General features: G+C 34.9%; 2 protein-coding genes across 4 annotated transcripts; one reads left to right on the top strand and one right to left on the bottom strand.

Moving 5' to 3' along the window:
- Nucleotides 1–3255: 3255 nt before the first annotated feature.
- LOC105133312 (long chain base biosynthesis protein 1-like) lies at nucleotides 3256–9466 on the bottom strand. Of its 3 annotated transcripts, none has more exons than XM_011037252.1 (14): nucleotides 9299–9466; nucleotides 8824–9050; nucleotides 8615–8709; nucleotides 7814–7905; nucleotides 7471–7564; nucleotides 7290–7362; nucleotides 7059–7191; nucleotides 6375–6549; nucleotides 5577–5717; nucleotides 5409–5504; nucleotides 5099–5240; nucleotides 3938–4065; nucleotides 3653–3842; nucleotides 3256–3615 (listed from the first exon to the last, which is right to left on the bottom strand). In XM_011037252.1, exons 2-13 carry the CDS (start codon nucleotides 8936–8938, stop codon nucleotides 3669–3671), a joined length of 1458 nt encoding a protein of 485 aa, XP_011035554.1. In that variant the 5' UTR covers nucleotides 8939–9050; nucleotides 9299–9466; the 3' UTR covers nucleotides 3256–3615; nucleotides 3653–3668. The 3 variants fall into 3 exon arrangements, with proteins under 3 accessions (XP_011035554.1, XP_011035555.1, XP_011035556.1); XM_011037253.1 differs by having other exon boundaries at nucleotides 3256–3645; nucleotides 3683–3842; XM_011037254.1 differs by having other exon boundaries at nucleotides 3256–3842; nucleotides 8824–9104.
- Nucleotides 9467–9659: 193 nt separating this feature from the next.
- LOC105133313 (NF-X1-type zinc finger protein NFXL1-like) lies at nucleotides 9660–13599 on the top strand. The gene is given in 3 exon segments (XM_011037255.1): nucleotides 9660–9758; nucleotides 9857–11732; nucleotides 11735–13599. Coding segments are annotated over 2 exon segments (3303 nt in total). The 5' UTR covers nucleotides 9660–9758; nucleotides 9857–9910; the 3' UTR covers nucleotides 13216–13599.

Genomic DNA, 13599 nt, shown 5'->3' with positions numbered 1-13599 from the left:
GTATATACATATATATATATGAAACTGAAGCTGGTGTGGACGTTTTAAGAGAGAGAGAGAGAGTACGATGATAAAGAGTAGTAATATAGGGAAGCAATGTCTTTGGGAACTCCGCATTCTAACGAGTTGTTTAAGGTTGAATGTGGATGCAGAGGCAGCATCTTTTGCTTAAATTTGCGTTCTCCAATATGGTGGTGATATGGATGCTTACCAGGACTTCCATCAGGATCATAAAACTACTATTTTCTATTCTTACACCGCTACGACTGACTTTGGAAACATAAAACAAAAAAAATTCAAAAACTTTTCGTAGTATCCAAAGGAACATGTATGGTTTTGCATAACATGTTTGTCCCATCATTTTGTTTCTGCATAAAAATGCCTGCAATGTATCTATCTTGTCTTTGAAAGCCGCTTCTGTCTTTTAACTCTACATGAGTGTTGAGTGAAAATACCATGGATAATAGTACCTTCTATATATATATATATATATATATATAAAGTTTATCCATCTAACTTTTTTTCCATTTTATTCTTTCATGTTGTTTTTATTGTAAACTGAGCTTGTTAATTTGTATTAATATATTTTTTTATGGGATTATTATAATGTTAAAAAAAAATATTAATATTAGATTGATGTTCTTTCTTTAAAAAAAATTAGTTTTATTGCTTACGAAAAATTATAAAAATAAAAGAGCAAAGTGAGATAAATATGTAGTTTTTTTTAACTCACTTTTAAATGTCACTATTGTCTTTAAATGTTATTCTCAAAAACATTTTAAAAACAATGATTTTACTATTAATAACCTCGTAAAATATTATGGATGTTTTTTATCCTTTAAGTTTTTTTTCTCTTGTCATTGATTTTTTTAAATATTATTATTTTATATTTCATTGATTGGAGATAAAACTTGATAATTTTTTTCTATTTATCATGATATTAAAAAAAATCTCAATATTGAATTGATACTCAGATTTAAAAAAAAGAACTCAGTTTTATTGTTTGCGAAAAAAATATTCAAATTGATACACAATATTTTTTTTTAATTTTTTTAGTCCATTTAGTTTGATAATTATATATTTTAATCCAAAATTTTATTTTATTTTATTTTCATATTTTAGTTAATGAGTTTGAGAGAGGAGAGACTAGTGGAAAAACAATAGTGGAGACAAATAGATTAAATGGCTAAATTTTATGAATAAAAAAATTAAATTTGATGTAACTGTGTTTTTCTTAACAAGAAGAGTATATTGATGTGTTTTTAAGTTTTTATATTATTAGAAAAGGTAGATTCAGATTGGGATTTTTTTTTAATTTCTTGTTTTTAAACCAAATTTGAGTTGAGAATTTGTTTATAGTGTGTTTGTTAAATATTTTTAAATTAAAATAAAATTTTAAATTAAAATAAAATAAATAAACGACGCAGTACTCATCACATGAGGCATCATTTAATAGATAAGGTAATGTTATTTTTTTAAAAATAAAAATAAAATGACATAGGCATAAAAAAAAGAGAAAAAGTCCAGGTGCCCATGCCCTACTTCTTTGACATAGACAACTGGCCTTTACTCTGGTTTTTTTTTCAAGATTATTTTTTCTTTAAAATGCATAATAAAATGATTGACATGATAAAAATAATTATTTTTATTTTTATTTATTTGACAATAAAAATAATTGACATGATATTTAAATTATTATTTGATTTTTCCATGATTTTTAAATAATATTATATGATTTTACAAGAGTGTTAACAATTTCTATTTTAGTTATTATGTTACACAAAAATAAAAAATAAAAAATTACTCATGAATATTTTATGAAAATAAAATTATGTTCTTTAATTTTTTTGATATATTTCTAATATGATTTTATCACATTTATTATTATTTTTCCTTTAATCACATATAAAATATTAAAATATTATTTTTCAAAAAACTTGCTTTTGAAATCATGATTGATTTTTATTTAAAAAAAAATACTTACAATAAAAAAATACTTTCATTAAAATCATAAAGATATGTATTAATAAGAAAAAAAAATTAGATTTACAAAATATATTTGCTCTTGATAATTTTTTTTGTTATCTTTTATTCAAATATCTCTTTTTATAATTTTTTAATGAAATAAAAAAAAAATTTTAAAAAACAAGGTTACTTACTTCAGCCATTATTAGTTGGGTGAGTTAACCTAATTTAATCCGGGTATATCTAAAATATTATTATTTCAATATTTTTTATATAAAAAAAATTAATTCAATATACTTTTTTAGTTTTTATTTAAAAAAATCATATTTTGGATGGATAGATCGAGTCAGCACCACTAAGTTGTGTTGATTTAACAAGTTTGGTTGGGTTTAATAATATTACCCTATTATAACATGCTATGTGTTTTACTAAAGTGGATTACACTTTTCTTTGTAGAGTTTCTGACTTATCTCCATATCTTTACATCTTTCTGCTAGAAATAGTCTCGTTATTGTCTTTAATATAGAAGAAACCTAGTTATATATATATGCTCATGAATTTTGATGAAAATAAATTATGTTCTTTATTTTTTTGTTATAGATTTCTAATGATTTTATCATATTTATATAAAATATTAAACATTATTTTTTTAAAAAAAACTTGTTTTTAAGATCATGATATGTTTTGATTTAAAAAACAATGTTTCTAATAAAAAATTATTTTCGTTAAAATAATAAAGAGATACATCGATAAAAAAATAGTCTAGATTTAATGAATATATTTTTTCCTAATAATTAATAACAGATAAATTCTAAAAAACAAGATTATTGAATTCAATGAGAATAATGGCTTAGGTTAGTGGTTGGTAAGGCAAGATTATTAAACTCAATGATAGCCATGACTTAGATCATTGATTCAGCGAGCTAGTCTAGATTAATATCAGTTTATCTATAACATTTACCATTTATAACATGCTACGTTTTGCTGAAATGGAATACTCTTTTCTTTCTGTTAGAAATAGTCTCGTTATTGTCTTCAATCCAGAAGAAGCTTGGTTATGATGGCCCATGCAAGAACAGGCTTGATATGCCAAATCCAGGGATTCAAGGACTCACTTTCTGAATCTTGCTGTTACATGATTTTTTTTTTATTTTTACATTAACATATCAAAATTATTCAAAAATACTGAAAAAATATATATAAAAAATCATTTAAAAATGCTTTCAATTAAAAAACACGGCATCGAATGAGGATCCAAGCCGTGAATATAGACAGTGGCAACACCAGAGATGTTCTCTCTTTAAATAGCTTGAAAAAAACTATGGAACCAAAAGTGGAGTACATGTCACAAATATTCTATAAACCTTGCTTGGACCAATCAATACAATCTGATCAGTGTTCTAATCAACTGCTTGTTGTCAACCTCAGTGATGGAATCAATTCTATGACTGAAAACAAAATTAAAAATGCTGATCTGTTGAAGCCAAGACAAAAATGCAACTCAAATTATCCCAAGAGAATTTCATAAAATTCTTCCTTGACTTGGATCTGAAGAGTATATGATGGATGAGTGGATCTGAAGAGTATATGATGGATGAGTGCCACGAGAAAAATCTAATGCAGCTCAGAGGCAAGAAACGAGATCAACCAGATGCACAACATTCGATTATTGATTCATCATCAACCTGATGCACAGCATTTCATTATTGATTCATCAGCACTGAAGCTGAAACCCTCTTCAAGGATTCACTTGCCTTGAGCAGATCAGAATCTGAATGGGCAGCCGATACAAACAATCTGATCCCCACAGGCAAACGGCATTTATCAATGGTTGATCTCTTTGAGGTTACAAAAAATACAGAATCTTCCTTCAATGCCTGAAAAATTCATAATTACAAAGAAACAGAGTAAGTGCAACGTAGAGCAACTGAAGTGTAATTATAATAAACCAAACGACTAATTCATTCCTTACCCGATCAGCGATAGCTTCGAGTAGTTGAAGGTCATCTTCCATGGAACCTGTGGACATTTCTAGTTTGAGAAAAACAATAGGTGATTCTGGATTGCTGGCTATAGAGAGACCCTGTATGTTGGACAATCCTGCAATCACCAAATAAATTTAGAAATAGGAAAATCTGTGCAAACCATGCAAAAATAAAAAAGATATAAAGACACAAAAAGTGAGGATAATGCTAGAAATACTTAATATTTTTTACTAAAACTCTTTACTAATTGACGTGACATCATGCAATTTGTATTTTATCAATTACTCAATTTCATAATTATAATTATCCCACTAATTATGATAAGATCTACATTCCATGCTTTGAAATTTTTTTATTGTAATAAATGCTAGGTCATTTAGTAAGCACAGCTTAGCAAAAAAAAGTTTAGCACCCCTATCATTACCTAAAAAGTTATTCTGACAACAGGGCCTCTAGCTCCAAATAAAACCTGGCATTTTTTAACCAAAAACCATAGTTGGATAATTTCTCTAGACAAAACTTGATGGTTTGCCCAGGACATTGCTTATATGCTGCCTAGTTTGTAAGCCCGAGCTTCTAACTTTTATTTCTATAAAACTTCATATGACAAATGATTTATATTCACCATAAAGAAACATGCTGCAATTGTACAAATCTATACCGGACATTACCTCTAACTCACTCAACCATAGGAAAAGAAAGAGAGTATAATAAACAAACAGGACCAAAATATATGATTGCTTTTTCTCAAACTTCGGTTCAATTTAATAACGACCAAAAGAGGTCCAACTAATCACATTCCAATGACAATTCATACAATTCAAATGTTCTCAAGTAAATATTATGATGAAATGATGATATGATAGTTGGCCTCAGTTTCTGTGGTTGAATAATTGACGTGTGTTACATAAGGATTGACTCTCAAGTGCTCATGAAGAAAATATTCTGAGAACACAAAAAAATTACTAGAAAGTAAATACAAAGGAAGACAAAGGTGCTGGTGAAATTACCAAGACAATGGTGGCTATTTTCCAAAAAAGAAGAATAGTAACACATCAATACACATGTATCATGAGTCTAACTTTGTACATAAGGGAGAGAGTGTTAAAAAGAAAAACATGAGAATGACAACTGAGTAATGCAACAACCTTTCCACAAGACAGAAATGTTTTCTTTCAACTTTGTTATTAAAGCAGGATTATCTTCCAGAACATTGATAGCAGTAATTGCAGCACTTGCAAGATATGGTGGCAAAGAAGCAGAAAACACATATCCAGAACTGCTAAGCCGCTGCCAAATATAAGCAAATAATAAGCATTAGCACTACATAATTGGAAGAAATAATAATTATCATTACCATTGCAGCACTACCATATGCTAATAGAATGATGATGAAGGATCTGACTACTCATCCAAATTTCAATAAAAGGAAGTTATTAGGCATGAATATTTTCATACTTGATGATCAATGACTCTGGAACTACCAGTGCAGAATCCTCCTTCAGTGGCTAATGCATGGCCCATAGCTGCAGTAACAATATCTACCTTCTCAATCTGCAACCCATACAATCATAAATCAGAGAGTTTGAGCCAGTAACAAGAAATAAATGAATCTTTAAAACATACCGGCACCCCATGGTATTCAGTAAGACCTCTTCCAAACCTGCCAAGAACACCAAATGAGTTGCTTTCGTCCAACAAAACACGGAAGAGATATTTCTCCTTCAATCTGATGATCTCGTTTAAAGGGGCTATTTGTCCAGAATTCTACAGATTTCAGAGAAAAAAAAAAAAAATATCCCAGTCAAGCAAGTTCAATATTCATTACAGTTATGGGGTAAAATAACTAAGTATTAGAGCAAATAGATGACTAGCAGTACCACAAAGAAATAAATGCAGTTACTGAATTAACACACTCATATATTAATCATTTTTCAGAAACTACATGCATCAGCAATCAATTCCAATGAATCAATAAAGTCAGAAGAGCGAGGAAAACACTAGATTTCCCCACAAGACCAGGGGCCTCTAGAGTCTATACTAGCTTTCTCAGTTTCAAAGTACAAACTCCTAAAAGAAATAAAGCAAATGCAAACAAAAGAAAGAGGAGGAGGGGCTGGTGGGGAGTAGGGTGGTGGTGTGATCCGTGGTTGCGTGATTACTATGCCACATATTTTAACTTCAGAAAAAATTGCACATCAACTTAGGAGTTACCACTATGTAATAACAGTTAGCCTAAAAAACACAATGGTTAAGCCTGAGTTGGGTAAAAACAAGTAAGCCAATATCATGATTCGGTTTTCCCGTGCCGATTGCAGCCAATACCCTTTTGGTGCAAGCATTTAGAAGTTTTTCTTTTATTCTAGCTTATCAAACATATATCTATTTGATATGCATGCAAAACAGAAACAAGATACCTCATACCTGGTACACAGCTTCAACTACAATGTAGCGTCGCAATTCCTTGGCCCGCTTATTCCCAGCAGTGATTTTCTCCAAAGTATTTCGCAGAGATTCCATGTCATTGTGCTTGAAATACACAATGGTGCTTCTGGAAAGATAAAGGCCATTCTGTATTCCCCAATGGACTCCCTCATCCCTAAGGGAAAATGATAATAAAGACAATAAGCACCAGTTTTATTTAGTGATATATTATACTTCCCCAGAACAATTTTAAAATAAAAGGTTTCACAAATGAACAGAAAATTGTAAAATATCTCGATAACTATGCCACAGACAACTAGAGTGACCAGATATGCATATTACAAATCAGTGAAAAATACACAATCAAGGAGGAGAAGACTGGGAAATCTTATTTGGTCATCTATTATAATATAGGTACCATTGGTGAGCATAATTTAGGCTCAGCATATGTTGATAAAATCTTAGATTTATATGGAATACCAAGCAATAGTCAAAGATGTGTTCTAATCATTTTAAAATGACAATCAAACTAACATCACTAAATTTCAAGGGAAGGGACTAAACATATTAAATGAAATAAAAAAATGAAGGATTTATGTATTTTTAAAAAGACTTTCAGCTGATTTCTATCATATAGCCACACAGGTAAAACAAATCTTCAACACTTAGGATTACCATACTCACACAACAATTATGTCTCCCTTTTTGCAAAAACATGGAATTGTGCTGAACATAGTGGAAAGTCCATATGAATAGAGAATTGAATCTGAAGTTCCCAAAAACTTGGCTATTCTGGCCTCACAATCAAGGTGAACATCTAAGAAAAAGAAAAGTTGTCAGAAGGTAAGCATTTAAGGTAAAAAATTGGAAACAAATGACTGCTTCATTTAAATTACAGTTGAAATTGAGTCTCACCAATTGTTCCATAGAACCCACGAGGACCACAGGAACCAACACCATATTTTTCCAAGGCTGAGGTACTTGACTCCTGAGGATTTTTTTTTTTTAATAAAAAACTTGGTCATTCATTTTCTAATTTAAGGAAAATCATTATCATAAATGGAAAAATAAAATTAAGCAGAACATATTTTCTCACAAGTAGCTTCTCATGCGCTGTTAGACCAAGATAATTCGCTGAAGCAAAGTTTACAACATCTTTTCCATTGATTATGGCATGCGGCCCTGCAGCACTGCAATAAAAAAGTAGCTCATGAATTGTGATTACTTCAGAAGAATCGTCCAGATATGTCTTCTGAGCAAAGTCATTGTTGGAGTATCAAAATCGCAACTTCTTTGAGGGGATGCGAGAGATCATCAATTCAATAACTGCAATTAATGGCTTTTCCATACAACAATAGGAGGGTAGGTTTATAAATGCAAGCACAAGGATACTTTTGACAAGAGCCAAACAAATGTGTTGAGATGAAAAGTATGTTCACCTTTCCAATGCTGGTGGCTCATATCGCATCTCCTCTGTAATTGAAGGAATAAGGGATTCTGGAATCCATTCATCACATAGCTCATCTATTTCCTACAGACAACATACTTTTTGGTAATATTATGCTGGAATAGCTTCACACTTCAGAATGAGTTCTCAAACAAATTATAATTCACATATCCACAAGCTAAACCAGTGAAAAGCACAAATCCCATCTGAAATGAAATACCATGTATCAATAAAACTAAGAATCAGTCATAAGGAAAAATAACAGAAATTCATATGGAAGCACCACATGTAGAAGTTTAAAAGGATACATAGAACTTAGAAGTTCCAGTGGGATATCAAGCAATGCTCAAGGATACTTTGGACAGGTATATTGGTGAATCGATATCTAATAACAATTTCATACTCCATATTATAGCAGAGACAAAAGTATTCAGCATTATAAAAGTATGATGGAACTCTTTGCTTTAAAACTTGGACAAAAACTTCGAAACTTGATTTCCAGAATTCTTTAAAATTCCATCCTCATGCATTTTCACATGGCTCCAAAAGAAGAGGAAAAACAACTAAAATATAGCTAACTCTCAATGCTCAATGCCCGAGGTCAGAAGACATCAGTACAAACATTCAAATGTATTCATCTATCTTTAAGTACATGCATGATTTATCATCCTGACAAGTTAGAAAACTTCTAAACAATACAAAACACATAATGCAAGAAGGCAGTTTCTTTCAACTAAAGTATAAAAAGAGACAAGAAGGAAAAGAGAACAAAAAAGTGTCAAGCCACGCTAACCTTCTTTGTTAACGGTCGCTTAGGATGTTTATAACTTTTCTGGGAAAGTAGAAAAAGAATGACCACTAAAAGAAGAACCTCCACAAAGAGATGCCCTTTAACAACAAAAAAAAAAAAGCCAACATAAAAAGTTAATTAAAATTACCAAGTACAGAGATACACAATCAAACCATCACCAATCACCAGTTTTAAAAGAGATCAAAATCTACCTCCAATTTGAACACCAAAAACAACAGCTCTCGCAGATGGAAAATCCAAAGCAGATGTCACCCTCTCCAACGTACCATTCATTAATTGCAAAACATTCGATGCCATTGTATCCATTGCATCAAATCCCAGATTGCATAGACTTTTCAACAATCAATCAGATATACAATATTGATGATTACTCGTATAAAACAATCATGCAATGCAACACACGCATAGCTGCTATCCCCTGTTGGTTTCAATGGAAAGACAGAAGCAAAAAAAGAGCAGAATTAAGCAATACCTACATGGAAAAGATTCGAGCCTTTTAGAAGTAAAGCTTCAAAAGAACAAATCTTTAGGTAATTTAGATTCTGGTTTTGTTTATATTTTAGAAATACCAAATAAACAAGAAAATATGGGAAAAAGAATGGAGAAAAGTGGAGAAAAAACGATGTTTCTTTTCTTGATCTGTTCTAATTATTATACAAAACATACCTTGATTGATTGAGGTTATAATGAGAAGACAAGACGAAAGTGAATTCTATGTTCTTTTATTTTTTATTTTTTGTGAAGATGTATGTGCGTGGATTTTGCTGGATGAGATTCAGTCAGTATGCAAGCAAAGCGTTCATGTCCTCTTGTCTTGGCCAGAGAATGAAGAAGGAAGGAAAGAGCAGTTTTTAAAAGACAAGCATCAATTATGTTTAGATCAGAACCCCCGAAAAATATTTGGCCCATGATGTAGTAATATTGGGCCAACGAGTGGACAGTTCCAATGCTCAGAACCTTCAATGGAAGGATGGTCCAGCTCTCTCTCTCTCTCTCTCTCAATTACTTCGTAATAATTTAGGCCCATACATGCCCTGTTTGAAGCCTAGGTACTAACCGGAAGCAAGAAAAGTAGAAAACCCATCCTCCATTTCCTTTCCTTTCAACAATCTTTCTTCATCATCAGGTACGTATTCCTCTTCATCATCTGTAATTAATTATATATTAAGATCAGGTCATTAATTTTCAATTTTTTTTTTTATTTCTTGGTGGTGGGGATAGCAGTAGTATTGTAGAAGTAGCAGAGGAGGAGTGTTGTTGTTGTTGTTGTCAAAGAATATGAGCTTTCAACCCCGAAATGATCGAAGAGACAACAACAACAACAGGTCGTCTAGATTACCCACCCAGAAGTGGGTTCCGAGAGGAGCTAATTCTAGTCCTGCGGTTGATGCAAACACCAAACCGCCTTCGAGTTCCAACTCTAGATACAATGGAAATGGTGGGGGTGGTGCTGCTCATGGGTGGTCAGGAACAGCACATCATAGGTGTAATAAAGGTGGTATGGCTGTGAATGCACCTAGAGGTCATGTGGGTCGGCCTAGGAAAGGGATAGAGAGGAGTGAGAAGACTCGGGAATTGAATGACCCGAATTTGCCGCAGCTTGCACAAGATATTCAGGAGAAGCTTGTGAAGAGTACGGTTGAGTGTATGATTTGTTATGATATAGTTCGGAGGTCTGTGCCTATTTGGTCGTGTTCGAGTTGTTTCTCGATTTTTCATTTGAATTGTATCAAGAAATGGGCTCGTGCCCCGACTTCTGTTGATTTGATTGCGGAGAAGAATCAAGGTTTTAATTGGCGGTGTCCGGGATGTCAATCTGTGCAACTTACGACGTTGAATGATATTCGGTATGTTTGCTTTTGTGGGAAGAGGAGGGATCCACCTTCGGATTTGTATTTGACTCCTCATTCGTGTGGAGAACCATGTGGAAAGCCACTTGAGAAGGAGGCTCCTGGTGCTGATGGGAGTAAGGATGATCTTTGCCCTCATAATTGTGTCTTGCAGTGTCACCCTGGGCCATGTCCTCCTTGCAAGGCCTTTGCTCCACCACGTCTGTGTCCTTGTGGGAAGAAAATAATCACAACAAGATGTGCTGATCGGATGTCTGTTGTTACCTGTGGAAACCCATGTGATAAGATTCTTGAATGTTGGCGTCATCGATGTGAGCGAATTTGCCATGTTGGTCCCTGCGATTCTTGTCAGGTGTTGGTCAATGCTTCATGTTTCTGCAAGAAAAGGACGGAGGTTGTTCTATGTGGTGACATGGCAATGAAGGGAGAAGTGAAAGCTGAAGATGGTGTTTTTTCTTGCAATTCTACATGTGGAAAGATGCTGGGTTGTGGAAACCATATGTGTGATGAAACTTGTCATCCAGGCCTTTGTGGCGATTGTGAGTTAATGCCTGCCAGGGTCAGGTCTTGCTATTGTGGAAAAACAAGTTTGCAGGAGGAAAGAAAGAGTTGTTTGGATCCAATTCCAACATGTACACAAATATGTGGCAAATCACTTCCTTGCGGGATGCACCAATGTAAAGGGGTGTGCCATTCTGGGGATTGCGCACCTTGTTTGGTTTCTGTAACCCAAAAATGCCGTTGTGGATCAACCTCTCAAACTGTGGAGTGTTACAAAATTACTTCAGAGAATGAAAAATTCTTGTGTGAGAAGCCTTGTGGTCGAAAGAAGAACTGCGGAAGGCACAGGTGTAGCGAGCGATGCTGCCCTCTTTCCAGCTCTAACAATCAGTTCTCTGGTGATTGGGATCCGCACTTTTGTCAAATGGCCTGTGGGAAGAAGTTAAGGTGTGGACAGCATTCTTGTGATGATCTTTGTCACAGTGGCCATTGTCCTCCTTGTCTTGAAACAATTTTCACCGATTTGACATGTGCGTGTAGGAGAACTTCCATCCCTCCTCCATTGCCTTGTGGTACACCTCCCCCTTCATGTCAGCTCTCATGCTCAGTCCCTCAGCCTTGTGGCCATCCAGCTTCTCATAGCTGTCACTTCGGAGACTGCCCATCTTGTTTGGTGCCTGTAGCTAAGGAGTGTGTTGGTGGGCATGTGATTCTCGGGAACATACCCTGTGGGTCAAGGGATATCAGATGCAAAGGCAATGTGGTCTGCATGCATGTGGAAGAACTTGTCATTCACTGCCTTGTGATACCTCATCTGGAAACGAAACTGGCACGAGAGCTTCTTGTGGGCAGACATGTGGTGCCCCTAAGAGAGATTGCAGGCATACTTGCACTGCACTTTGTCATCCTCATGCTCCTTGCCCTGATGTCAGATGTGAGTTCCTTGTCACAATTAGTTGCTCTTGTGGCAGGATGACAGCATCTGTTCCTTGTGATGCTGGGGGGAGCAATGGTGGTTATAATGACACTGTTTTAGAAGCTTCCATTCTCCACAAGTTGCCAGCATCTCTTCAACCAGTGGAATCAACTGGAAAGAAGATTCCTCTTGGCCAAAGAAAGCTTACGTGTGATGATGATTGTGCCAAGTTGGAGAGGAAAAGGGTTCTTGCTGATGCTTTTGATATCACCCCTCCTAATCTGGAAGCTCTTCATTTTGGTGAGAATTCTGCAGTGACAGAGTTGATTGGTGATCTGTACAGGCGTGATCCAAAGTGGGTGCTTGCTGTGGAGGAAAGGTGCAAATATTTGGTTCTTGGCAAGAGCAGAGGAACCACTAGTGGTCTTAAGATTCATGTTTTTTGCCCTATGCTGAAGGATAAAAGGGATGCAGTTAGTCTGATTGCTGAGAGGTGGAAGCTTGCAATTTATTCTGCTGGTTGGGAACCAAAGCGTTTTTTTGTAGTTCATGCTACATCCAAATCCAAACCTCCACCTCGTGTGATTGGGATTAAGGGTACGACAACTTTAAGTTCCCATCCACCAGTTTTTGATGTTTTTGTAGACATGGATCCCAGGCATGTTGTATCTTTTCTAGATTTGCCGAGGGAGGCAGATATAAGTTCACTAGTCCTTAGGTTTGGTGGGGAATGTGAACTAGTTTGGTTGAATGATAAGAATGCACTGGCTGTATTCAATGATCCTGCTCGAGCAGCTACTGCTATGAGAAGGCTGGATCATGGATCATTATATCATGGAGCATCTGTGGTTCCTCAAAATACTGGTGCATCTGTGGCATCACCAGCTAATAATGCTTGGGCAGTTGCAGGGACTGCAATGGAAGGAGCAGTTGCAGCTTTGAAGGGAACTTCGTGGAAGAAAGCTGTAGTGCGGGAGAATGGTTGTAAGAAAGATTCATGGGGTGGTGAAGAGTGGTCTGATGATGGTTCTGCAGATGTTCAGGCTTCTGCATGGAAAGGGAAAGAAGCTCCAATTGTGGCTTCGATTAACCGATGGAGTGTCCTAGACTCCGAGAAGGCTGACAGTTCATCTGCTGCCTCTGTCAAGATGGAGGATCCCGCAAAACAAGTTGCAGGAAGCCTTTCCAGTTCAGGTTTGGAATCAAATCCAAGCACTTCCAATACATCAAGGCAGCCTGCAATGCAATCTGGAGGAGTTTCAAGAGAAGAAGATTTATCTGTGGTGGTGGATGATTGGGAGAAGGCTTATGATTGAGAATGCTTCTAGGGTAATTGATTTTTTGAATATTGACAGGAGACGAGTGCCTTTTGGTCTACACCTCACTTTATATTTTTTGCAGGAGTTTTTTTTTTCCTCCCTGTTATGAATAGTTATATCATCCATCAGTATTGATCCTTGACGGTGGGTGACTTAAAATCCCATAAATTTGGGGAAAGAGCATGCATCTCTACTGCATGTGAGAGTGCTTGCAGTATAGAACTTTGTCTAAGAAAATATCTGTGAAAGAATCATTGCTGCTTCGTCAGTGGGTTTTTTTAGATTTTTGAGGAAGGCATCCTATGTGTACAGAGCAGAAGTGACATCTCCCTACTCTTGATTCCAATGAGATATTTGCTCTGTTTTGGCAAGATTAGTGTT

This window comes from Populus euphratica, unplaced genomic scaffold (assembly GCF_000495115.2).
Source record: "Populus euphratica unplaced genomic scaffold, PopEup_1.0 scaffold114.1, whole genome shotgun sequence".
NCBI classification, from domain to species: domain Eukaryota; kingdom Viridiplantae; phylum Streptophyta; class Magnoliopsida; order Malpighiales; family Salicaceae; genus Populus; species Populus euphratica.
Note: the sequence above shows the minus strand (reverse complement) of the source record. Positions and strands in the feature narration are given on the sequence as shown.

What these genes read in the sequence shown, in the direction of transcription:
- LOC105133312 (XM_011037254.1), bottom strand. Translation starts at nt 8,938, where the DNA reads ATGGATACAATGGCATCGAATGTTTTGCAATTAATGAATGGTACGTTG. An exon ending in AAGGGAGACATAATTGTTGT is followed by an intron (nt 6,550 to 7,058) that starts GTGAGTATGGTA and finishes ATTTTCCCTTAG; the next exon opens with GGATGAGGGAGTCCATTGGG. An exon ending in CCAGAGTCATTGATCATCAA is followed by an intron (nt 5,241 to 5,408) that starts GTATGAAAATAT and finishes TATATTTGGCAG; the next exon opens with CGGCTTAGCAGTTCTGGATA.